The sequence below is a fragment of the Syngnathoides biaculeatus genome, chromosome 19 (assembly GCF_019802595.1).
Source record: "Syngnathoides biaculeatus isolate LvHL_M chromosome 19, ASM1980259v1, whole genome shotgun sequence".
Lineage (NCBI taxonomy): Eukaryota > Metazoa > Chordata > Actinopteri > Syngnathiformes > Syngnathidae > Syngnathoides > Syngnathoides biaculeatus.
This window is the reverse complement of record NC_084658.1, coordinates 16,800,565-16,823,390: the sequence shown is the minus strand read 5'-3', so window position 1 is coordinate 16,823,390 and position 22,826 is coordinate 16,800,565. Positions and strand designations below refer to the sequence as shown.

The 22,826-nt window shown below is 47.5% G+C and overlaps 3 protein-coding genes across 6 annotated transcripts in view; 1 reads left to right on the top strand and 2 right to left on the bottom strand.

Moving 5' to 3' along the window:
- The window catches only part of LOC133492653 (dipeptidyl aminopeptidase-like protein 6), an 85,493-nt gene extending 80,251 nt beyond the window's left edge, over positions 1-5,242 (top strand). Inside the window, exons 18-26 of one of the 3 annotated variants that reach the window (XM_061805146.1) lie at positions 158-265; positions 347-416; positions 818-1,012; positions 1,116-1,170; positions 1,355-1,454; positions 2,850-2,908; positions 3,030-3,102; positions 3,179-3,252; positions 3,722-5,242. In XM_061805146.1, coding sequence (XP_061661130.1) covers positions 158-265; positions 347-416; positions 818-1,012; positions 1,116-1,170; positions 1,355-1,454; positions 2,850-2,908; positions 3,030-3,102; positions 3,179-3,252; positions 3,722-3,880 — 893 coding nt within the window. In that variant the 3' untranslated portion in view covers positions 3,881-5,242. The remainder of the gene's footprint in view (positions 1-157; positions 266-346; positions 417-817; positions 1,013-1,115; positions 1,171-1,354; positions 1,455-2,849; positions 2,909-3,029; positions 3,103-3,178; positions 3,253-3,721) is intronic. The other 2 variants (XM_061805147.1, XM_061805145.1) reach the window with 2 other exon arrangements.
- Positions 5,243-5,248: 6 nt separating this feature from the next.
- On the bottom strand, positions 5,249-8,781 carry ggh (gamma-glutamyl hydrolase (conjugase, folylpolygammaglutamyl hydrolase)). Of its 2 annotated transcripts, XM_061805149.1 has the most exons (10): positions 8,672-8,781; positions 8,425-8,451; positions 8,242-8,350; positions 8,084-8,134; positions 7,149-7,233; positions 6,939-7,077; positions 6,760-6,866; positions 6,068-6,158; positions 5,863-5,997; positions 5,249-5,772 (listed from the first exon to the last, which is right to left on the bottom strand). In XM_061805149.1, exons 1-10 carry the CDS (start codon positions 8,700-8,702, stop codon positions 5,654-5,656), a joined length of 894 nt encoding a protein of 297 aa, XP_061661133.1. In that variant the 5' UTR covers positions 8,703-8,781; the 3' UTR covers positions 5,249-5,653. The 2 variants fall into 2 exon arrangements, with proteins under 2 accessions (XP_061661133.1, XP_061661132.1); XM_061805148.1 differs by lacking the exon at positions 8,672-8,781 and having other exon boundaries at positions 8,425-8,664.
- A 684-nt stretch (positions 8,782-9,465) lies between these two features.
- The window catches only part of LOC133492930 (collagen alpha-1(XVIII) chain-like), a 29,107-nt gene continuing 15,746 nt past the window's right edge, over positions 9,466-22,826 (bottom strand). Inside the window, exons 6-44 of the mRNA XM_061805780.1 lie at positions 22,447-22,521; positions 21,424-21,510; positions 21,121-21,229; positions 20,997-21,040; positions 20,769-20,924; positions 20,662-20,688; positions 19,887-19,949; positions 19,748-19,822; positions 19,603-19,674; positions 19,408-19,524; positions 18,363-18,416; positions 18,227-18,262; positions 17,924-18,058; positions 17,799-17,849; positions 17,687-17,722; positions 17,575-17,619; positions 17,160-17,222; positions 17,036-17,071; positions 16,882-16,965; positions 16,744-16,809; positions 16,583-16,645; positions 15,865-15,951; positions 15,731-15,766; positions 15,593-15,646; positions 14,770-14,826; positions 14,614-14,673; positions 14,464-14,505; positions 14,323-14,350; positions 14,169-14,231; positions 12,926-12,945; positions 12,745-12,843; positions 12,523-12,673; positions 12,348-12,439; positions 12,055-12,183; positions 11,675-11,722; positions 11,524-11,586; positions 11,230-11,427; positions 10,760-10,875; positions 9,466-10,379 (exon numbers count right to left, since the gene is read on the bottom strand). Coding sequence (XP_061661764.1) covers positions 10,178-10,379; positions 10,760-10,875; positions 11,230-11,427; positions 11,524-11,586; positions 11,675-11,722; positions 12,055-12,183; positions 12,348-12,439; positions 12,523-12,673; positions 12,745-12,843; positions 12,926-12,945; positions 14,169-14,231; positions 14,323-14,350; positions 14,464-14,505; positions 14,614-14,673; positions 14,770-14,826; positions 15,593-15,646; positions 15,731-15,766; positions 15,865-15,951; positions 16,583-16,645; positions 16,744-16,809; positions 16,882-16,965; positions 17,036-17,071; positions 17,160-17,222; positions 17,575-17,619; positions 17,687-17,722; positions 17,799-17,849; positions 17,924-18,058; positions 18,227-18,262; positions 18,363-18,416; positions 19,408-19,524; positions 19,603-19,674; positions 19,748-19,822; positions 19,887-19,949; positions 20,662-20,688; positions 20,769-20,924; positions 20,997-21,040; positions 21,121-21,229; positions 21,424-21,510; positions 22,447-22,521 — 3,039 coding nt within the window. The 3' untranslated portion in view covers positions 9,466-10,177. The remainder of the gene's footprint in view (positions 10,380-10,759; positions 10,876-11,229; positions 11,428-11,523; positions 11,587-11,674; positions 11,723-12,054; positions 12,184-12,347; positions 12,440-12,522; positions 12,674-12,744; positions 12,844-12,925; positions 12,946-14,168; positions 14,232-14,322; positions 14,351-14,463; positions 14,506-14,613; positions 14,674-14,769; positions 14,827-15,592; positions 15,647-15,730; positions 15,767-15,864; positions 15,952-16,582; positions 16,646-16,743; positions 16,810-16,881; positions 16,966-17,035; positions 17,072-17,159; positions 17,223-17,574; positions 17,620-17,686; positions 17,723-17,798; positions 17,850-17,923; positions 18,059-18,226; positions 18,263-18,362; positions 18,417-19,407; positions 19,525-19,602; positions 19,675-19,747; positions 19,823-19,886; positions 19,950-20,661; positions 20,689-20,768; positions 20,925-20,996; positions 21,041-21,120; positions 21,230-21,423; positions 21,511-22,446; positions 22,522-22,826) is intronic.

The window sequence follows — 22,826 nt, the reverse complement described above, 5'->3', positions numbered from 1 at the left end:
GGCCAAACTGGGCGTTTGGAATCTTCCCGAAGTGAAAACCTCTCACGGGAATTCTTGGCGTTTCTGAAATCTGCAGCAAATTTGCAACTGAACATTTGGACCGTTCCCTGATTTTTGGCGGGTTTCAGCGGTGCCCTGGTTGGCTTCTTCTTTTCAGGTATGGTGGAGGTCCACAAACTGGAGAGCAACGAAGTTCTGCGGCGGACGCTGGACAACATGCAGATGCCCATCGTGGAGTACCAGGACGTCAGCGTCGACGATTACAGTACGTGACGCGTCCTTCCATTCCGGGTACTTGCGTGCGCGTGTAATCATATGAATTTTGGATGTCATCTCATTTCCCCAGCTTTATCGATGCAGATTCTCAAACCTGCAGGCTTTGTGGAGACGGCGCATTACCCTCTGATGCTGCTCATGTATGTAACCCACCCACGCACGCACACAACACACACTCACGCATACTACACTTAAGTGGCTTCAAACTCAAATTGGAAACCCAACCCCAGGCTTGAAACCCCAAAACTCGAAACCTCGACCTCGTCTTGAGTAGCTGCTTTGAAATTCTAACGAGCATTTAAACCCTAACGTCCTGTATTGAATACTTTTTTTTTTGATACCACAACTCATGCCTAAAACAACAAATCTGAAACCTCGACTTTAATGGCCGATTCCTGTCTGGAAAGGCAATTTTTAAACCTTAAACCCAGTACACAATACACTAGACGCGGACTTGAAACCCGACTGGGAAGCCCCGGTCGAGGCTAACGAAAGGCAAGGCAACGGCGCACCGCGTTGACGGCGTCGGTCCTGCGCGCAGCGACGGCACCCCCGGCGGCCAGAGCGTGTCGGAGCGCTTCGGCGCGGACTGGGCCACGGTCCTGGTGAGCAGCTTCGGCGCGGTGGCGGTGCGCTGCGACGGCCGAGGGGCCGGCTTCCGGGGCACCAACCTGCTGCACCGAGTCCAGAAGAGGCCCGGCGTCCTGGAGGAGCACGACCAGCGCCGGGCCATCAGGTGGGTGGGTGGGGGGGGGGGGGGGGGGGGCGCCGCTACCGAAGGGGCCCGGAAGCGCCCGTCGCCGACTTGGCTTGACTCCGTTGGACTTGTTTTGTCACAGCATCATTCTGAAGGAGGCGTACATGGACAAGACCAGAGTCGGGGTTTTCGGAAAGGTAACCGGCATTTCGATTGCGTTGCTTTTTGTGCTCGATTACCGCAGGGGGTACGTACCGGAGCGTGACCCGTCATCGGTGAAAATCCGAATTCGGAATCCTCTGCAGCAGTGATTGTAAAGGTTTCCACCCAGTTTTAGGACCTCTAAAGAATTGAAGTTTTTCCGCCGCTGTGTTGTCTCAGGACTACGGCGGTTACGTCACCAGCTTGTTGCTCAGCGGCGAGCGATCTCCGGCCCGGTGCGGCGCCGTCCTCTCGCCCATCACGGACTTCGAATTATACGGTCAGGCTGCTTCCATCTTTAATTCCGCAATATGGCAACGTAACGGAAACCGTTGGGTCTCCGGACCGCCGCCGCCGCGAGGCAACTTTTACATACTGGATGTTTGAATGTCGTGAAGTGCTGCCCCCCTCGTGAGCGAAAATGCGGACTCGCCATTGGTGTAGGTACACTGGTGTCAGACTCGAGGCCCGGGGGCCAGATCTGGCCCGCCATACGATTCTATGCGGCCCGCGAAGGTAAATCACGTGAGTCAACCTCTGTGATTCTTGTTCAAATCTGTACACAAATTTAAACCCGTCATATCATAAATGATAGCATTGAGATACGGCAGGGTTTTTTTTTTTTAAATCTTACCAAACATCAATAATAATTGAAAACCATTAACCTTGATTTTTTTTTTACCCCAAAACCAGCTCATAAATCCATCAGTCAATCCGTTTTCTTAGCCGCTTATCCTCACAAGGGCCGCGGGGAGTGCTGGAGCCTATCCCGCCTCCTGTCCGTTGACAGCTGGGATAGGCTCCAGCATGCCCCGCGACGCTTGTGAGGATAAGCGGCAAAGAAAATGGATGGATGGATTATTATTACAGTCTTCACACCGAGAGCCTTAAAATGAAGTCAGCCGAACCTGAGAAACGTCCTCCGCCATTGTGGAAGTGATTTGTATATTCTGATGTATTTTTTTTTTTCAATTTATTATATTTGAACATAAAAAAAAAAAAAAAAAAGTCGTGAAACAAATCTGCATTGTCAGCGAGTCGCTTTTGTTGACGGAAAGCAATAACGCAGGATGGGAGTTGATTTATTCCATCCCGGGATTGATTGTCGCCGGAAAAAAATAAGAGCGTCGCCTCGCCGTGACCTTCAAAATGCGAGCGGCGCAAACGTCAAATTAAAAATCGCGGTCCGGTCGGGAAGCTGTGAAGTCACCGACGCCGCATTTCGCACATTCTCGTTATTTTATTTTCACGTATTTGTCAGACTTGGCGCTGAGTACATTTTACATTTGCATCCACGACAAAACTGGAAAAGCTGGACGGCGAAGAAAACGTCAGGACGAGTCCGGCGCGACAAATGATATTCAAAAACTGCACAATGAAACAAAAACTTAATCTGGAACTGTCTGTTGAAAAGCCAAAACCTGATCCAGTTTCAGAATTTTCTTGAAAACGCAGTCGACTTTCAAGAGTTCGCCATAACTTGAGACCTCAATTTCAAACTTCAACCCTGCTTAGAACCCCAATCTTGAAACCTTAACCCTCCTTGAAGCGTTAGAACTGAAACCCTAAAACTGCCTACTTTGGAATCCTGACCCTGACTCCAGACCTGAACTTTGTTTTGAAACCAAAGTCTGTGACCTAAATGTTCATCCAAGGCGGTTTTGCTTCCTTTCAGCTTCGGCTTTCTCCGAGCGCTACCTGGGCATGCCGAAACCGGACCCCCGGGCGTACGCGGTACCCAGTCCACATTCTCCATGTTAATTATTTTTGGGGGTGGGACTCGTCCTCAATTTGACATCCTCGACTTCGGTGTTTTGCTTTTTGTCTTTGTCTGTTTTGTCCCGCCCGACGTCAGATGTCCAACCTGGCGCACCGAGCGTCTCAGTTCCTGGACAAGAAATTCCTCATCGTGCATCCGACGGCGGACGGTAAGGCGCCGGCGCCGCGGGACTAGACGCCGCCAGCTGGGCCAATAATTTTTCTTTTCTTTCTTTTTTCTTCCAGAAAAGGTTCACTTCCAGCATTCGGCCAAACTCATCGCGCAGCTGATCCACGAGAAGGCCAACTACACTTTGCAGGTAAGCGACGGCGGCTCCGTTAGCAAACGCTTGCGGTTTAGCACGCGCTTTGTCCTCACTAGTAGCGCAACTTCGGCACACGACGAGGGCATCAACAATGTCACGAAGTGAGACCAAAACTGCGCACTAGCTAACATCTGTGCACTACTACGTTGTGGTGTTAGTGAACCACTAGCTAAATTAACTTGATTAACTAAGTAGCTTAACTTGACTTACAAGTAGAATTTGTTGACAAATGCTAGCTACTTGTACGACAAGCGCCACGATCCAGTGGTACAAGTGCTTAGGAACTTGTAAAACCTTAAGCCCTTCTTAAAACCCCAAGACTCTCTTGAAACCCGCGTAAATGTTTTGTGAATAGTAGATCCACGCCGCTCCTCTAGTTTTGCTCCGGGAGGTTAAGCGGTCGGCGCGTCGTGTAGCATTTCCATTCCGCTGGGATTTTGAAGTGACCTTCCCGGGCGCTCAGATCTACCCGGACGAGGGCCACTTCATCCGCAACGAGGCCACCCGCCAGCACCTGAGCCAGTCGCTGGTCAACTTCTTCGAGGAGTGCTTCAGGCTGCCCGAGCGCCTCTCGGGCGACGAACCGGACGACGACGACGACGACGGCGAGGACGAAGGTTAGCCTGAGCCGGTTCGGAGCAATCCCCCGCCCCCAACCCCCATCCCCTTCCCTCCACGAAAACGGCCCCGGTACCATGCGACTATCCGGTCCACGCGCCGGACCGCCAGACTGCCTCCGCAGCAGCCGAACCGTCTCCTCCCGCCATTTCGTCCGTCCCCTAGCGGGCTCCGGAACGTTCCCACGGACGAGCTCCCGCGCGGGTTTTAACGCTCGCTGGTGAAGTTGTAATATAATGAAAATCCAACGCCTGCTCGGTAGCATCGATAACATTTTTTTGCAGAGGAGGACTATTTTCTAAAGTTGTGATGAACTTTTCATGTTGGGCTGTGCTTTTTTTTTTTTTTTTTTTTTTGGATTGTTCTCAACGTACGTTACAAAAAGCACACGAAAAAACATCCGCAGGACTTTTGAAAGACTTTAAATGTTCCCGTTTTCGCTGTGTAGTCCCTTCGTGTTCTGTTCTGGGTGGGAAAGAATTTGAATTTCCTGAATTTTTCTGTCACCTTACTGCCTTATTTTGTCGAAAAGGTTGAACGCTCACTCAACTGTTAGCCTAGCATGAAGACGCGAGCTAAGTTGGTTAGCCGGACTTCTCAAAAGAAACATGGCGGTTATGTCCTTTAAAGCGAACGTGAATGTTTTGAAAAAAAAAAAAAAAAAAAATTGAGAGAGTTCTAGAAGCGTGTTTACTTAAAAGTAAAGTTAGCAACAAAATCCCACTCATTCCTTTTTGAAGTGACGCTAATCCTCCGATAGCACATTTCCCAAAAAGTTATTATTATTTTTTTTTTTTTAATGAATGATCCTGCGTGATAATATTTGTGGAATTCTTGATGGAACCGCTGACGGTTTGATGCTTGTCAAAGATATTTTTTCCAACTGTGTAAATGAACCGAGCCGCAACGGCGACATTAGCGCAAGGCTAACGTGTACAGAGTCTGCATGGCGTGTCGTTTTCAAAATGGCCGAGTTTATATTTGCTTACTATATTCATAATTATGCTGTTGGCGACGATACATGCCGTGATGTCAAGCTATCCAAATATATCAGCGGGTGACGGCGCGGAGACGTTTGTGTGGAAATTGTTGGGATCAACGCAAACATCACGTCGGAGGTTTCATAATTCATAACCCGCTCTTTGACATTTTGAATGTTCCTTAGTGGAAAAGATCAATTACATCTCTTCGCCACGCCAATGTCATTCAACGAAAGACCATATTTTATCCACGTTATCGTCGATTTACGTGAGCCGGCTCTTTGGTGGAATGAAAATTGAATATCGAGGCGGCAACTTTTTTTGTTTTCGACTTGTCCTCCAAATCAAAGCGAGAGGTGGCGAACAAACGATTCCAATAAATACATACAATATTTGTGACTCATCTCTTTATTGCTTGTTTTGATTTTCAAACATTCGGAGATGATGAATGATTACATGGCAGTATTAAATACACAATTTATTGCATGTATTAAACCCTGAGGACGTGTTTGTTCACAAACAAAATAAATGTGCGCGTGCAATACACAAATCCGACACTTTATTACGTGAAAAATGTGCATTTCATCCACATGATGGCCTGCACGTGAACGATAAACAATGAAAAATAAAGTTACGCATCTTCAAAGGTTGAACGAAATGAATACTTTTCAATTAGCTGCCACAAACGTCACAACAAGCCAAATTGGACTTTCATTTCCCTCGGGGGAAATCGAAAATGATCCGTTTATGAGCTTAGCGTGATCGTTGTGCGGCGGGAGGTTTGACGTGTGCGTGCATCAGAAATAATAAATTTGTTCAAAGATGCTCTTTGCGCTGCTTTTGACAGGACTGAAGTTGTAAATGAGAGCCCGGTTCTCCTCCTCGGCGGTGGCGAATCGGTGAAAGTTTTTCCTGGCTGCGACCGCACAAACAAACACAAAAGAGGAAAAGATTTTTTTTTTTTTTTTTTTTAGCGACGACGTTGAAGTGGCGGCCGCTTCGGTACCTTCGCCCACGAAGAACTCGGCCATGAAGAAGGTGACGCGGACCCCCGAGAGCGTGTGCGCCACGAAGGGTTTCCGCCACTCGAAGGCGTTTTTCTCCGGGTGCCACTGCGTGCCATAGATGGGATACTCAAACGCTACGGGCGCACAGAAGGTGTTAGCGAAAGGGAGGGGTGGGGGGCCGGGGGGGGGGGGGGTACAACGTACCTTCCACCGTGGACAGAAACTCGGTCATGCCGTCCGTGTTGGTGGACAGAACTTTGTAAAATGAGGTCAGTTTGTTGCTGCTCTTGAAAGCCTTCAAATGGAAACAAAAAGGGGAGAAATACCAGAAAGTCACTCGTGGTGTAGCCCGACTCCGGTGCGGGCGGCGCGGGTTCGAGTCCCGCTCGGTGACGGTGTCGACGTCCGCCCGGTGAACGACAGGCGAGTGAAACTAGCTGGGATGGGCTCCGGCTTTCCCGCGACCCTCGTGAGGATGAGTGGCTTGGAGAACGACATGACAGAAAATCAAAGAAAACTTTTTAAAAATTCCAAATTGCTTTTCTTTTAAATAAAAAAATAATAATAATTCTTGTATCCATCCACCCATTTTGTTAGCCGCTTATCCTCAAGAGGGTCGCTAGAGTGCTGGAGCCTATCCCAGCTGTCAACGGGCAGGAGGCGGGACAATCACACCTCGGGGCAATTTCAAGTGTCCAATTAATGTTGCATGTTTTTTGGGGATGTGGGAGGAAACCGGATTGCCCACCCGGAGAAAAGCCACGCAAGCACGGACGGGGGCCGGGATCGAACCCGGGACCTCAGAACTGTGAGGCCAACGCTTTATCATCTGATCCGGCGTGCCGGGCCGAATTTTAAACCAAAAGCCGGTTTTGCCGGTGAGCACGTCGCCGCACCTCCACCGCCAAACTCCAGCGGTGCGAGTTCTCGGTGAGCGGTTCCAGCGCCAAAGCGTCCATCAGCTCGGGGGGGAAGCCTCGGAACATCCTGCTCCCTTTGGCCTCTGCGAGACAAAAAAGAAAAATCAAAAATGGTTGACGTGGGCGGAGAGGAAAAGGCGCTCGCTCGCTCGCACCTTTGGTGAAGTTGAGCGGCAGCGACACGTCGGTGGTGTTTGTGCGGGTGAGCAGCGAGACGCCGTTGGTCAGCAAGAGCAGCTGCTCCAGGCCCAGGCACGTCCCCCACACCGGGAAGTAGTCGCCTCTGCCGTTGGCCTGCGCCCCCCGCCCCCGCCCCCGCCCCCGCACTCGTCAAAGTCCAGCGGTTCGGTTTTTGACCGTCTTACCTCCAGGGCCATCTCGTAAAAGATCTTGGAGCTCCTCTGGTAGCCCGAAGAGAAGATGCTGGCCCCTCCTCCGGGCAAAAGCACGCTGAGAGGGGGAGGGGGGCAAACGCAAAAACAGATTACAAAAATAAAACTCAATTTGACAAAGAATGACTTCTTCGGAAGAAATTATATAGATTTTTTTCATAATAATTTTGAAGATTACAAAACACCAACTCAAAAATAGAACTCAATTTGTCAAAGAATGACTTCTTCATAAGAAATTATCTAGATTTTTTTAATAATAATTTTGAAGATTACAAAACACCAACTCAAAAATAGAACTCAATTTGTCAAAGAACGACTTCTTCATAAGAAATTATATAGATTTTTTATAATAATTTTGAAGATTACAAAACACCAACTCAAAAATAGAACTCAATTTGTCAAAGACAGACTGGAGAATTTTTTTTTTTTTTTTTACAAGAATTTTGTAGATTACAGAACACCAACTCAAAAATAGAACTCAATTTGTCAAAGAACGACTTCTTCATAAGAAAATGTATATTTTTTTATAATAATTTTGTAGATTTCAAAACACCAACGCAAAAATAGAATTAAATTTGTCGAAGAACGACTTCTTCACAAGAAATAATATATGTATATATATATTTATTTTAACTAAAAACAATTTGTGGAATAGGATTTTGACCCGGCTTCCTTAAAAAAAAAAAGTAAAAATTTTTTGCCTTCAAATAATGACTTGCATTTGTCTTGCTTTTTTTTTTAATATTATTTAAAAAATTCATACCTTTTTTTCTCTCAATGTAAAATAAAACTTATTGAGTATCGGAGGGTATTATGCCCCCCCCCCCCACACACACACACAATACTAATAAATATGACAATATTGCTAAAATACTATGAAAGTTATGTGGTAAAACAACATCACGGACCCGTTAATGGAGTTGAAGAGTCGTCTGTATTCTTCATCGGACTGGTTGATCCTGCAAAAAAAAAAAAGAGGGTGGGGGGGGGGGCAAAATTATGTTTGCATTACCACGCTTAACGTGGATTTAAAAAATGATATTATACATAATGAGGGCCGACATACATGATGGGCACCACCCGGGCGCCCGCGGACTCCAAAAACTTGACGTAGGAGGCGGCGATGTAGGCATGTTTGTCGTCTTTGGGGGTGCGGAGATCCTGCGCCAGGACACCTGGACGACACAAACCAGTCCGGTAAGCCGAGCGACGGACGGACGGACCGTCGAACCCCCCCCCCGAAACTGACCGATGATGGGCTCGTCGTTGCTTCTGGCTTGTGTGGAGTCGAGCGGCAGGAACGACAGAACGAGCACGTAAACGCAACACGTGAGCACAAACATGTTCCGAGAGGACACCAACGAGCACAAAAACGGTTCCGACGTGCAGCGGGCGCCCTGCGAGGACTTCTCGTCGACAAAAGTCATCCGAAACACACGTTGGATGGGGAAAAAAAAAAAAAAAAAAGAGGACGCGATCGACCGCACTTTGCTCACCTTGGGACTTTGGACTCCGGCCGTCTATCATACTCCGGCGCAGGGAGCGAGCCCGGAAGTTGATGGGCGGTCTTTTTTTTCCGCTCACGGCGCGTCAGAATAAAAGCGCGGGCCGATTGCGCTGCGATTTCACAATAAAAGCCGCGGGAGCTCGAGAAATGACAACGCCATCACCGCCGTCATATTTCTGTGGAACGTTCAAGACATAAATGTGTGCGTTATGAACATTTTACGGTATGTGCAATGTTACATCAATATTCAAGCGAGTAGCATTTTTGTTTACGTTTCTACATGTTGTTTGCATCATGGCATGTCATTATCCAAGCCGCTTATCCTCACAAGGGTTGCGGGAAAGCTGGAGGCCATCCCGGCGAGCTCCGAGCGAAACACGGAGGACGCCCCGAACTGGTCGGCGCTGAAGGCGGCCGTGTGTACCCCGACGTGACTCCTTGTTTACGTCACCTTAAATTCAAACCACTTTTATTTTGTTAAGGTCACTGATGGTGTAGCGGTACACACGATTCCCGCTCAGCGATGGCGTCGATATCTGCCCTGCGATTGACTGGCGACCAGTTCGGGGTGCAACCTGCCCCTGGCACCCTTGTGAGGATAAGCGGCATGGAAAGCGGGCACTTTTTTTTTGACAACTCCGGCACTCCCCGCGACCCTCGTGAGGATAAGCGGCAAAGAAGATGGATGGCTGACTCACAATAGGACATTGAAGTCGCCTTCGTGATCCACGCGCAGAAACTTTTGTGCTCTCAATAAAAACGAAAAACAATTTGATGTGATGGCAGAAGAAAACTTTATTTGTTTTGACAAAGCACCGAACAACATTTTTTTTTTTTTTTTTTTTCCAGCATGAAAATATCTCGCAAGACGAATCGAAGCCTTCCGCCTCCCAGTAAGCATCTCAAATCTTCTCCGTTTTACTGTCAAATTCGGGGGGGGGGGAAGAAATCAAAACGCAAACAAATGATAAATTACATTCTGCGATATCGTCTTCTGATTTCACGTTTATGTGCTGTGACATCATAAATAACAGATTTAAATTAAATAGCCTTTGGAGATAAAAGCGGCCAAACGAAAAATATTAATAATAATAATGAAGATCTAGCAAATAAAGGAAGTACAGTGCATCAAATTTGGTCGTCGTGATGGAAAGTAGTGGAAAAGTATTCAACGCTGCCTGAAACATCTCCGCGACGACCTGTAAACAAAACGGCGCTCAAAAGTCGTCCTTGACAATTTGGGGGATGCTTCCGTCAAATTTGCTCTCTTGTGGGGTGGGGCAGAGGGTGGGGGCAAAAGGTGCAGCCAACTAACATCCAGCACATTCCCTACCAGAACTGAAGAAAACAGAAAAAGCTGCCCCCAACCCCCGAGCTTAATTTTATGTGCCAAAAGGACGACGCGTTACGGCGGCGCCGACGGACAGGGACGTTTTCCGCCGCCGCCGCGCCTCGGACTCTGCAGGGCGGGGGTCGGGGGATCCGGGCAGCGGTCTCAGGGGTTCTTGTGGGTCTCCACGCAGAGGACGGCGTACTCGTTGGAGCAGCTCCGCGTCTCCTGGCCCAGCAGCGGACCCGAGGTCAGGCCGGAGGACTGGCCCGCCACCGACACGTGGGCGGCCCGCCACGTCTCGCAGTGCTTGTCGGCCACGCGCAGCCCGCGGCTGCTGGAGCCGTGCCAGATGCGCTTCTCGGGCCTGCCGGGTCCAAAAGCACGTTTGGGGAATTCAGTCAAGTCACGTTGCAACAACAAAAACAGCAAAAAAAAAAAAAAAAAAAGATTTATCGTGACAAAATACAGTAAAAAACATTTTGGAAACCCTAACCTGCGGTTTAGGCGGTGATGCGGCGCTAGTGTTAGTGCCGTGCTAGCATTAGCGCACCTGGTTATAAGCCTTTGTATACAGAAAGAGTTTAACGCGAGCGCCGCGCTAACTACTTGACTGCTTTCTTTCTTTTTCCAAAAACATTACAGCTATTCTTTAAAAAAAAAAATGGAAATCCTCAAAAATGACTATTATTCATTAAAAATGATTCTCTTTATCCCCTCATCGTTTCATCGGTCGGCTTCACTGACCAGAACGGATCGGCCAGAACGTCGCGTCCGTCGAATGAGTAAATGGGTATCCTGCTGTCGAGGGCCCCCCCTTGGCCGTTGAAGACGGACCTCCAGTTGGGGAAGAGCACGTCGCCCTGCGAGGACGAATCGGGCGTCAGACGCGCTCGTGATGCCCCCCCCCCCCCCACCCCCACACTCACGGTGGGCGAACTCCGTTTCGACTGGTAATGATGATAAATCGGTGAAATAAAAGTCCAAAAGTAGGTCGGACTTTTGGCTCGAGTGCCAGTGAAGTCAATGTTAGTGATCATCTTTCGTGGAATATGGATAAATTTGAATACATTTTGGGACTTGGAGCACTATTGCACTGGAAAGATTTGTCAAGACACCCCCCAAAATTAGTCTCCAAGAAAACGCCCCTAAAACGGAGTTGGCCCACTCTAGCTCCGAGATGTTCTGCGATTCCTGGACGTTCGGTTCGTGCGGACCCTCAGGTTGGTGATGGGGAGGGTGTCTCGGAAGCCGGGGTAGACCACGTGGACCAGGTCCTGCTTGTTGGAGGAGACGAAGGCGCGGTAGTTGGGGGGCAGGCCCATGGCTTTGGCCTGCTCGTAGCACAGCCGGTCCGCCGTGTCCAGGCCCGCCATGTCGCCCGTGTGCGGCTGGTTCAGCGCCACCAGGTTGAGCTGCGTTTTGGGGTGTTGAAGAGAGAACGGGTCAGGTTCGTCGGTACGTCGGAAAGGGTTAACCCGGGCGAGCGGGCGAACCGCCGCGGTCTTCACCCGATCTTTGGTGGAGCGCACTCGCTGGACGGTGCCGCCGGTCGTTTGCTGGGCAGCGCCGGGCTGAACAGACGCCAAACGCTTGGTGACGACGCTCGAGATTCCCCCCCCCCCCAAAAAAAAATGATCTACATCGTGATCAATGAAGTACCTCGTCTTGCGGGATGACGTTCGTGGCGAGCTGGAGCAGGCTGCCGAGCTGCAGAAACACATTTTCAAAAGATTCAAAACAAACAAACGCAAATATTTGTTATACACGCTAATTCAAAGTCGTACACGGTACGAATGTATTACAGAAAATGAAGAAAACATCTGAGTCAGTGACAAATTCAAAAACAAGTTTAACTTCCAGCCACTGATGTTCCATATTGAATATTAAATTATACTTTACTCTTTTGCAACATTCTGTATGTATCTCTTTCCGTAGCTAGCGGTAAGCGCTAAACGCTAAGCTAAGCGCTAAAGGCTAAGCCAAGCGCTAAACGCTAAGTGCTAGCATCTACCACGCTTCCTCCCTCGCTCCGTGCCCACCTGGATCTCCTTCCAGCCTCTGGCCACCTTGAGGTAGAGACTCCCCGTCGCCAGGACGTAGGCCAGCATCCCCTCGGCCTCCTGGACGCTCCTCCGCATCATGGAGTCCACCGTGGAAAATGTGCTCACCTGGAAGCACGCGTTCAAAAAAAGAAAATAAAACGTCATCAATGCGTACGTATAATATTGGGCCTTTTTCTACTCTTTCAGGTTCTTGAGAAACATTTCTGCCTACAATTCCTGGAAGACATTTCCCTCAGTTCCCTTTGTGAAAAATGCGTGTGTCAACGTACAGCGGCCGAGCCTCCCAAGGGTCCGCGTGGGCCGGCGGGTCCGGGGGGGCCGGGTGGCCCGGGGGGTCCGGCCGGTCCGGGGATTTTCACATCTGATCGACACGTAAAAAAAAAAAAAGTCACGTCGTAAGCCGCTTCTCAAGGGGGGTGTGAAGTACGAACGCGACAGACGCACCTTTTTTACCAAAGCCGAACGACAGGCCTCCGGTTTCCCCCGGGGGTCCGGGGGGTCCGGCCGGACCGGGTCTGCCGAAGCCCGGGGCGCCCGGGTGGCCCGGTTCTCCGCGGGGGCCCTGGGGTCCCGGCACGGACTCGCCTTTGGGTCCCTGGGGGAACGGCGGAAAGTCGTTTCGCACTCAACCTTGTTCGGCTGCGTTGCCGCGGCGACGGCTCTCACCACTGGGCCCGGTTTCCCGGGAGCGCCCGGTTGCCCGGGCGACCCCGTATCGCCCTTCTCTCCTTTTTCTCCCTCGTCGCCCGGCTCGCCCTTCACTCCCTAATAATACGAAAGACATTATTCTGTTCCAGTCTTCCGGGAATCCAACAAAAAATATGCCGATGATGGTTTTGGAACTTACCAAGCGTCCCTTGAACGTGTCTGACGTGGAGAGGAAAAAAATAAAAATGATGAGGCAAATCGGACGCTTGATTCGGTACGGATGATCTCGAATTGGGCTTTTCAGAAATTTCGTTCAAGCGGGTGTCACTTTTACCGGAGCCCGTCCTAGAAATGAGCGTCAAAAACGTGACGGACGCCATTCCGGGCCCGAAGCTAACAAGTGCGGAAATTCTGGGTCAAGCTAGAGACAGATGGATGGACGGATGGATGGATGGATGGATGGATGGATGGATAGACGGATAGACAGACAGACAGACAGACAGACAGATAGATAGATAGATAGATAGATAGATAGATAGATAGATAGATAGACAGACAGACAGACAGACAGACAGACAGACAGACAGACAGACAGACAGACAGACAGATAGATAGATAGATAGATAGATAGATATAGATAGATAGATAGACAGACAGACAGACAGACAGACAGACAGACAGACAGACAGACAGACAGACAGACAGACAGACAGACAGACAGACAGATAGATAGATAGATAGATAGATAGATAGATAGATAGATAGCAGATAGATAGATAGATAGATAGATAGATAGATAGACAGACAGACAGACAGACAGACAGACAGACAGACAGACAGACAGACAGACAGATAGATAGATAGATAGATAGATAGATAGACAGACAGACAGACAGACAGATAGATCGATAGAAAGCTGTATTTTAAACAAAAAAAAAGCTCCTCCTTTCTAAGAAAGAAATGTTGTGAACAACTTTGGGAAAGAAGTGTGTATTCTTCAATGGAATTAAACATATTTCTTCGGTGAAAAAAGGTATGAAGAAAAAGTTTGAAGGTTTTTTTTTTTTTTTGTGGATATTCGACGGGATCCCCCCGTCGAATCGTGGCTCATTTGGGTCAATACGGCAAAAGGACGAGCCCAAATTGCCACTCGGCTTTATTTGTACTGCACGGGTGTCAAACTCAAGGCCCGGGGGGCCACATCTGGCCCGCCACATGATTCGATGTGGCCCGCGAAGCCCAATCTAGAGTGTCAATTTTCACGATTCTTCTAAAAATCTGTAGCAAAACGATGAAGTTGAGCTATTGCAAGGATTTTTGTGTTGCCAGACGTGAATAGTTGAAAAACCCGTTAGCCTTGATTTCCGATTCCAAAACGAGTTCATAAACAATCAAACAATGAGTTTGACGCAACAACGACTTTTGACAGGGTTTTGACTCACTAGGTGGCGCCGGAATGCCGGGAAGGCCTCGTTCTCCCTTTTGTCCTTTCATCCCGTTCTCACCTTGGAGACACAACAAGGAGAAATTCATTTTTTTTTTTTCCCCCAAAGCGTCCCGACGAATAACCTCTCCTCTTCCGAAGCGTCCACTCACCCGTCGCGGCGCTTCCGGTGGGATTAAGCTGCGGATTAAAACGCGCCCGTCAGTTATGATTTGAGTCATAAATAAAGATGAGCCGGCGGCGCGACCGACACGTTACGGTGTGAAATATGGAAAAAAAAGTTTTCGACTTGCCGGTACTTTGCAGAAGGGTCTGGGGGGCACGGGGTACACCGTCTGCGTTGGGGGGAGGGGGGGGGGGGTGATTAATTCATAAACTCGCCCGAGTCACAATCAATTGGCAAATGCAAAACGACGATAAAGCGCGGGAACGGCTCCACTCACCCCGTTGGGGCATCGGAACATTCCGGGGCGTCCGGGGCGGCCGGGGGGTCCGGGGAGGCCCTGCGGAAGGAGTTGCGGCAAAAGAAAAAAAAAAAAAAAGGGGAAAAATGGTCATTTTTCTTCCATGCTTGTGTCATTTTCCACGCGGGGACTCACGGGTTTGCCGGCAGAGTCTCCTTTGTCTCCTTTGGGTCCCGGGACGCCGGCACGACCCTGCATGGACACAAATCAACGACGCAGGCGCGTCCCAAAAAAATTATTTCAGCTGAACATCAAGATCAATAATAATCGTATCGTTCAGGCAGAAATGTCCTGTACCTAATAAAGCGACCGGCGAGCCGCGTGTAATTTCGCGGTCCGATTGGAAGGCCGTCAAGCGGCAAGCGCGTGCTGCCGTTTTATTGTAAACGTCGAAATGAGTCAATTGCACGTCGTGGCCAAGGGAAAAAAAAAAAAAAAAAAAGTTAAAAAATTAAGTCAAAGAAAATATTGAGGGGGGAAAAGGTTGTATATTTACACAAGAAAAAAAAAGATAGTTGAAAATGTTTTTCCTCATAAAATCTAGATGATGGATGGATAGATAGATAGATAGATAGATAGATAGATAGATAGATAGATAGATAGATAGATAGATAGATAGATAGATAGATAGATAGATAGATAGATAGATAGATAGATAGATAGATAGATAGATAGATGGACGGATAGATGGATGGATAGATAGAAAGCTTAAAGAAAAGCTTCTCCTTTCTAAGAAAGAAATGTTTTGAACAACTATGGGAAAGAAATATGTATTCTGGAATGGAATTAAATCATATTTCTTCGACGAAAAAGTCATTACGTAGCCCCGCCCCCCCCCCAAAAAAAAAACCAAAAAAACGTTTTTACGTCAATAAAGTAGTGACGTCTTTTTCGAGCACGAGATTGAAGTGAAGCTTTTTTTGTTTGTTTGTTTTTAGTGTGGCTTTCAAGTGCTTACGGGTCTCCCGGGAAAGCCCAAACTGCCTTTTGGTCCCGGCATTCCCATCGGTCCCTGTTTGGGGGTAGGGGAAGAACACAGGTCCTTGAACGCCACATCATCATCATCATCATTATCAATTTGTATCAGAAGACTTACGAGGGGTCCGGGAAGTCCACTTGCACCAACGTCACCCTGCGGGGACAAGAGTTGATAGTTTGAATTCGATTCGAAATCGATTGTTTTGTTTTTGTTGGTTTTTTTTCTCTTGCACGGATGTTGGCGCACGTCACCTTGAGTCCTTTGGCGCCCTGAAGAGCCGCCAGGTCGTAGGCGGATCCGTTCCCGGACAAGAAGACGGCCGGCTCGCCTTTGTCTCCCTGCGCAGACGTTTGCGTGAATGCAACAACAACAACAATCGCGCGCATCTCGCTTGGTTGCTTCTCAAACGCCAAGAACACAAAGTTAATTTTCTGCCCCTGAGGACATTTTTCATTTATTCTTTAGTGATGTTTTGCATATTGTGACCTCGCCCAGAGGTCACAAATTTTTAAAAATTATATCTTTTTTTATGTATACTCTGGCGCCATCGTGTGACCATGGCCGGTACTGTACAAAGGAGGCTCAGGGGCACAGTGAAAAGAGGAAAAATATGCACGAAAGAAAAACCATATTAGAATAATAAGAATAAATAAATAAAAAATAAAAAGAATCAAGAACAAAGTCATATTTCATTGAGGGGAGGGAATTTTTTCAGGAAAAAAAAACAAATATCTTTTTTTTTTGTTTTTGTTTTTAGTTTTAGAAAAAGCCCAATCTTAAAAGGATCTTTCTTTTTTTTTTTTTTAAAGAAAATCATATTAATACTGCAAGAATTTGTTAAAATTACCATATCTCTTTTTTTTTGCCATCAAAAAGTTGAACGATATTCTTGCAAAGTGGGCAAAGACTACTTTCGAATAGTTTCCAAAGCCGTTGGCGTGCGCGCTTGCTTTCGAGTCACGTACGTACCTTCAGTCCTGGAGCTCCTACGAGACCTGGCACTCCGGCGTCCCCCTTGGGTCCTCGCGGTCCCTGCGGGTAACGAAGACCCCATTAAGCGTTGTCTTCCACGTGTCGGCGTCGTCCTTCCGATCCTTTTTTTTTTTTTTTTTTTTTCGTTTTCCACTCACAGGCAATCCCTGAGCCTCGAAAATGCCCGAAACGTTGAAGACGGCGTCCGTGTCGTTGAGGAGGAGCTGAGGAAGACGAAGGGGAGAGGCGAGAAGAAGCAAACGAGGCGAAAAGCGAGTGAAGTGGCCCGGACTTACTTCCCGGAGGTCGGCGGCGGGTCCCGGAGGTCCGGGAGGTCCCGGAGGTCCGGCGAGACCGAGCCCGTCACGTCCCGGCTCGCCCTGAGGACCGGGTTTGGTCGATTTGAGGACGCCACCGTAAAATCGGTTGTGTTTTTTTTTTTTTTTTTACCTTCTGTCCCAGAGCGCCAGCATCCCCCTTTGGACCCTGAACGCCACACAAAAGTCAGACTTATTCCTCCTCCAGTCTCAGTGGAGGAGGACTTTTTGCGTGTTCAGGTGTTGCTTTCACTGACCTGTGAACCGTTTCTTCCTTCTGGTCCCGGTAAACCGGGTGGACCCGCAGCGCCGGACTCTCCCTGTGCACGTATCATATATCGCATATCAACGCAACTCCTAAGTGAGACCGCCGACAATCACACTTCATTTCACTTCACTTCACTTGGGCATGAGCGCATTCTGAACTTTATCATAAATCGTGAACGTCTTTAAACCTCACGTCTCGTGGACTTTCCGACAAATGTGACGCTAAATATGCAAAGTGACGGCTAACATATTTGCCCGACCCCGATTGCGATGAATCATATTAGCTTAACACAAATCGGTCATATTTCACGTTTGAGCAGAACATTTCATTTCATTTCATGTCACAGATTAGATTTCCGTGCGCGCAAATATTTTACAAGTATTAACATGAAAGTGCGCACGGACCTTGAGACCGGGCTCTCCGGCAGGACCTTGGAGGCCTTCCTCGCCCTATGAAAGGGGGAAAAAAATGGCGTGAAGCCCACCGTCCGTTCCTGAGATTTTGCTCTCATGCTACCTTTGGTCCTGGAACTCCGGGAACTCCTGGGAGACCCTGTTGGAGACCCCAAAAGACATTACTCCCCCCCCCTTCTCTCATTCTCGCGACGGCACCTCGTGCGGCGTCGTACCCGTAACCGTTCCGCCGCCGGCCCGGTGAGCAGTCCCGATTCTTCCAGGTCCTGCAAAGATCCAAGCGCGTCGTCCGTGAGGCACGCCAAACGCCGCACGTGGGAGACAATTCGACTGTACGCACCTCAAGGTCCATCGGGAAGCCTTTGGCGGGGGGGCCGGGCGGTCCGGGGGGTCCGGCTGGCCCCTGGGGCCCGACTCTGCCCTCTGGGCCCTCGGGCCCGGGAAGTCCTGGCAAGCCCCGAGGGCCCTGGTCCCCCTGGAACGGAACAACTCGATAAATATGGCACAAGATTGTACTGCACGGCACTTAAATGCTTTAGCGACATCTTGTGGCGTCTTTGAGGGACTGCAAGCCTTTGTGGGTGGGGTCAGATTGTCGCGGATTGGCCTTTTTGATTTAAAAAAAAAAATCTATAAATGATACCTTAAGTCCTGGTTGGCCCATCACACCAGGTTCTCCCTGTTGAATCAAATGACATAAGTTTAATATCAATGTTCAGTTTTTCAGCAAAGCAAATTAAAATAAATAACAAAAAATTTCACTCTCATGAAATCTTTACCATGTCTCCTTTTTGTCCAGCGGGTCCTTCTTCTCCTTTGCTTCCATCGATTCCCTGAAACACACAGGACAGTTTTTTCAAAGTTTTATATAAAAGCATTCCATATTTTTTAGTACCCGGTTAAATCCACCAGGGGGAGCGCTGTTGTTGTTTTTTTTTTTAATGTAGCTTACCTTGAACCTAGAAAATGTATTCAATTGGGAAATTTTGAATAATATCTTTCCCTGACTTTTAGCAAGTCACTATGGAAACTGTTCTTGTTTATTATTATTATGATTATTATTATTGAGCTTTTGGATCATTTCTGCCGAGCAACAAGTAGCAAAAATAAAAAAAAAGTATGCTAATTTTCAAATATAGCAATTAGCATGAATGTTTTGGAATGCATCCCACACGTGCAATATTTCATTTTCAAGGTTTTGTGGGATTTTTTTTTTTTTTTAGATCCCAAAAATTCATTCATTCATCCGGTTAGTGGGAAAGCGTTTGATGAAAAAAGAAAAGACACATTTCCCCCAGCAGGCGTCGCTGTTGAGTCCATGTTCTTCATGTTTGTTTATTTGTTTTTTTTTTTTTTAGTTTTTAATCAGCTGTGGATGCTCAAGCGTCTCCACCGAGAAGGCCGCAAAGCAGCATCTCAATAAACTAACGAGTTTTGGTCAAAATTACTCCCTCTGAAAAGAATTTGTTTAATTGTTGTTTAATAATCATATATCATGTTTGTGTGGCGAAATTAATCTGTTCCGGTCTATTGAGATGCACTTGTAGTGGCGCGCTGCGAGCCGCTCAAATCATGAAGCCAACATGGACTTTTGGGATGTGACTAAACGTTGGGAGAAATTGGGTCTTTCGGCTGGATGGAACCCAGCAGCGATACCTGACCAGAGCCAGAACCAGAACCAGAACCAGAACCAGAACCTGAAGCGCTAAACCACTCGTCGGTAGCCTGCAAAAGTTCCGTTCGTAGTTAATCAAGTCGTGAATTTCCATCTGGTTGGGAAAACAAGCCAAGTGGACTTCAGATTTGAGAGGCGGTCGTCCTTACAGGAAGTCCAGCTTCTCCCTTTAGTCCGTCTCTCCCGGGGACGCCGGGCGGTCCAGGTAGGACTTCCTCAGACGGGGAACCGGGGGGGCCGCGGGGTCCCGGAGGACCGGGGGGTCCCTGGTGGAGGAAATTATTTCAATACCTCGCTGGCGGACAGAGCGACGAGGTCACGTTTGGCGAAGGCGTCGTCCTCACTCGAAGGATCTCCAGGTCGTCGTCCAAGTCGTCCGAGCCCGAAGCCGAGCCCGAGCCCGAGCCCGAACCCTCCTGGGGAGCGGCGTGGCCGCAAAAACGTTGAGAGATTCAATTGTTAAGAGGGCAAAAACGACAAATCCGCTACCTGGAACTTGGAGGAGAAGCGGCCCGGGGGTCCGGGAGGTCCCGGGAGGCCGGGCCGTCCGACGCCGGCGTCGCCCTGAAGCCGAACGCGACATTAGATCCCTTCGTGGTTTACTTGCGGAAATTTGCCGTAAATGTACCTTCTCTCCTTTGGGGCCGGGATCCCCTGGAAGGCCTGGAAATCCTGGAATGCCACCGGCCCCCTGAAAACAAAATCATTTCGTCACGTCGCAAGTCAGGTGACAGGCGGACGCCTATTTTTGGAAAATGATGTCGCAAAGCAGTTTTGGTCAAAAGCGACTTCCTGTCTTCTTTAAACGTTTGGAATATGGGGGCGTGTTTTTTTTTTTTTTGTTTTCAAAGTAAAATAGGCCTCCAAAATACCAAACTTCTAAAGTCATTCAAACAGATTGCGCATCATGATTGGGGTGTGCCACTTGGCCACCGGGCGGCAGTGTAGTTTAGCCATGCAGATCAAAGTAAGAAGAGTTTCACAACTACCGACTAAAATGGTATAATCTTATCTTTTTTTTTTGCAGAGTTCATGCCTGTGAATATTATATTGTCTGTCTACACGTGTTGCTGCACTGCTTGTGTTCAAATTGCGAAAAATGGTCAACGCTGCGACCCCGTCGCTCTTCGTTAGCCCGTCTATGGAGCTTTGTTTTATTTGTCAGCATTAACTTTTCTGAGGTAAAAAAAAATATATATATATATGTATAATAAATACATAAATTATTTACGATACCATCAGTTAATTTCTGTTGATCAATTTGCTTTCAACCCTTTTTATTGATTACTTTTGTGACAACGTTCATGTACATTAGAAAATTTAAAATATGACCATAGCGAAGCAAAGCGATCTGCATTTTGCATCTGTTGGCGTTCAAATACTTTACGACGACGTTTGCTTACCGGAGCGCCATTTTCTCCTTTCGTTCCCTGGAAAACAAATATTCATTTCTTTTTTTTTTTTTTAAATAAAGCATCGTTGAAAGAAAAAGAAACGAAAAGAAAAGTACCCGCTGTCCGTCTTTCCCTGCCGTTCCGGGAGGGCCTTGAGGTCCGGGAGGTCCCGGCGGACCCCGTGGGCCGGGCTCGCCCGCCGATTCCGAGCCCGGTCCCGGGGGGCCCTGCGCCCCCGGCTCGCCCCTCTCACCTTTCCGGCTCGTCGACGGCTGGACGCAATCGAGACTCAACAACGCTTGCGTGCATATTTCCATTCTCTGAAAACATCGTCGTGGACTTACAGAGTCGGACTCGGGGCCCGCTGTCGCTGAAGGGGCCGGGCGCTCTGCCAATGAGCGAAAATATCCAAATTCATAAAATATCATCCATGTCACTGAATAATTGTTGGCGCCATTTTTGTTTTACCCTCAATTTCCCGCCCGGAAGCCTCTTCCACGTCGTCTCCGGCTTCGTCGTCGTCGAAAGTGTTTGGCGTCTCGGTGGGGGGGGCCTGAACCGGGGCGCTGGATGCTGGCTGCAGCGCGACCCACCCCGCGAAAAATAAATACATTAAAAACAAAAAAAAAAAAACAATGATGCATTCGTGTGCAATATCATTAAGGGATTTGGGTCGGCCACTTTATTAGGTACACCTCCAGTATAAATTTAATCGCTATTTACACGATAATGCTCATTTTCGCAGAACATTACTGGATCGTGTGTGCGCACCTCTTTATATTCCCGCTCCTCCACGACTTTCTTGACTTCATCTCGTCCCTCCATGTCCTCGTACGTGTCGTCGCCGCTTCCGGACACCTGACAAGGCCGAGTGAAAAATCATCCCAGTTTTATTTTTTTTGCACACAACAAAAAAATGCTTTTTGTTAGGTTTTAGTATTAGTAGTAGTAGTAGTAGTTGTAGTAATAATGAACCTAAAAGCATTTTATTTTATTGAAATCATTTTTAACATTTCTGGCTGAATTTTTTTATACAATTTTTTTCAATTCAATACAATTTTTACAATATTTTTACAATTAATTTATACTGAATAACATCAAGAAATATATCAATAATTTATATTATCAATAGGCATTATAGTAAAAATAATTATCTTAGTAGAAAAAAAATGTATATGATGGCACTTATTTTGCATTTAAAATTTTTTTTGCACACAATAACCTAACAAAATAATGATTTGATAGTAGTAGTAGTAGTAATAATAATGAACCTAAAAAAACATTTTATTTTATTGAAATAATTTTTAACATTTCTGGCTGAATATTTTTCAATTTAACACAATTAATTCATACAATTTTTTACCTATAATTTATACTCAGTAACTTCATGAAATATATCAAGAATTTATATTAACAATAGCCATTATAATAAAAATAATTATCTTAGTAGAAAAAAATATATATGATGGCACTTATTTTGCATTTAAAACAATTGCACAATCTAATCATTTTTAGCTCATTTTATTTCACACAGCAAGACATGCGAAATAAAATGATAAAAAAAAATTTTGTATTTGTCTTGCCATTTTTTTTCCCATCTTTTTTGGAATTCATTTGATGGATATCAAAATATGCGGCGTGTGCCAGCAGACGTCCGAAGATGACGTCTGTTGCACTTTTGAGGTCAAACTCGTTGCAGTGCACATTTAGGCCGCCAGGGGGTGGCAACTCCCGCCTCCGTTCGTGTGTGTGGGGGGGGGAGTTGCGGGGGGGGGGGGGGGGGGGTTTGCTTACATAAGGCTGGTCCTCCTCGCACTGGTCGTCGGGGGCCGTGGGATTGGACTTTAGCACCAGCTGCTGGATGGAACCCTGCAGGAAGAAATGTGATGACGTGGAGTCGCGGATTACTTCCATCGCACATTATTGCACTTTTTGTTGATGTTTTTTTCAAACGAGCGTTTGCGTGGAGAGCGCTGCAGCGTTTCCCACGCCAGGCACAACATCTGATTCATATTTCATCCCTCCGCAACTGTAAAAGCGTCAACTTCGAGCTATTTGGCAGTTATAGTGGTTGTCGTCGTGTTTGCGCACCCGAGCAAAAATGTATGGATCTTTGGAATAGAAAATATATCCATCCATCCATCCATTTTCTTTTGCCGCTTATCCTCACGAGA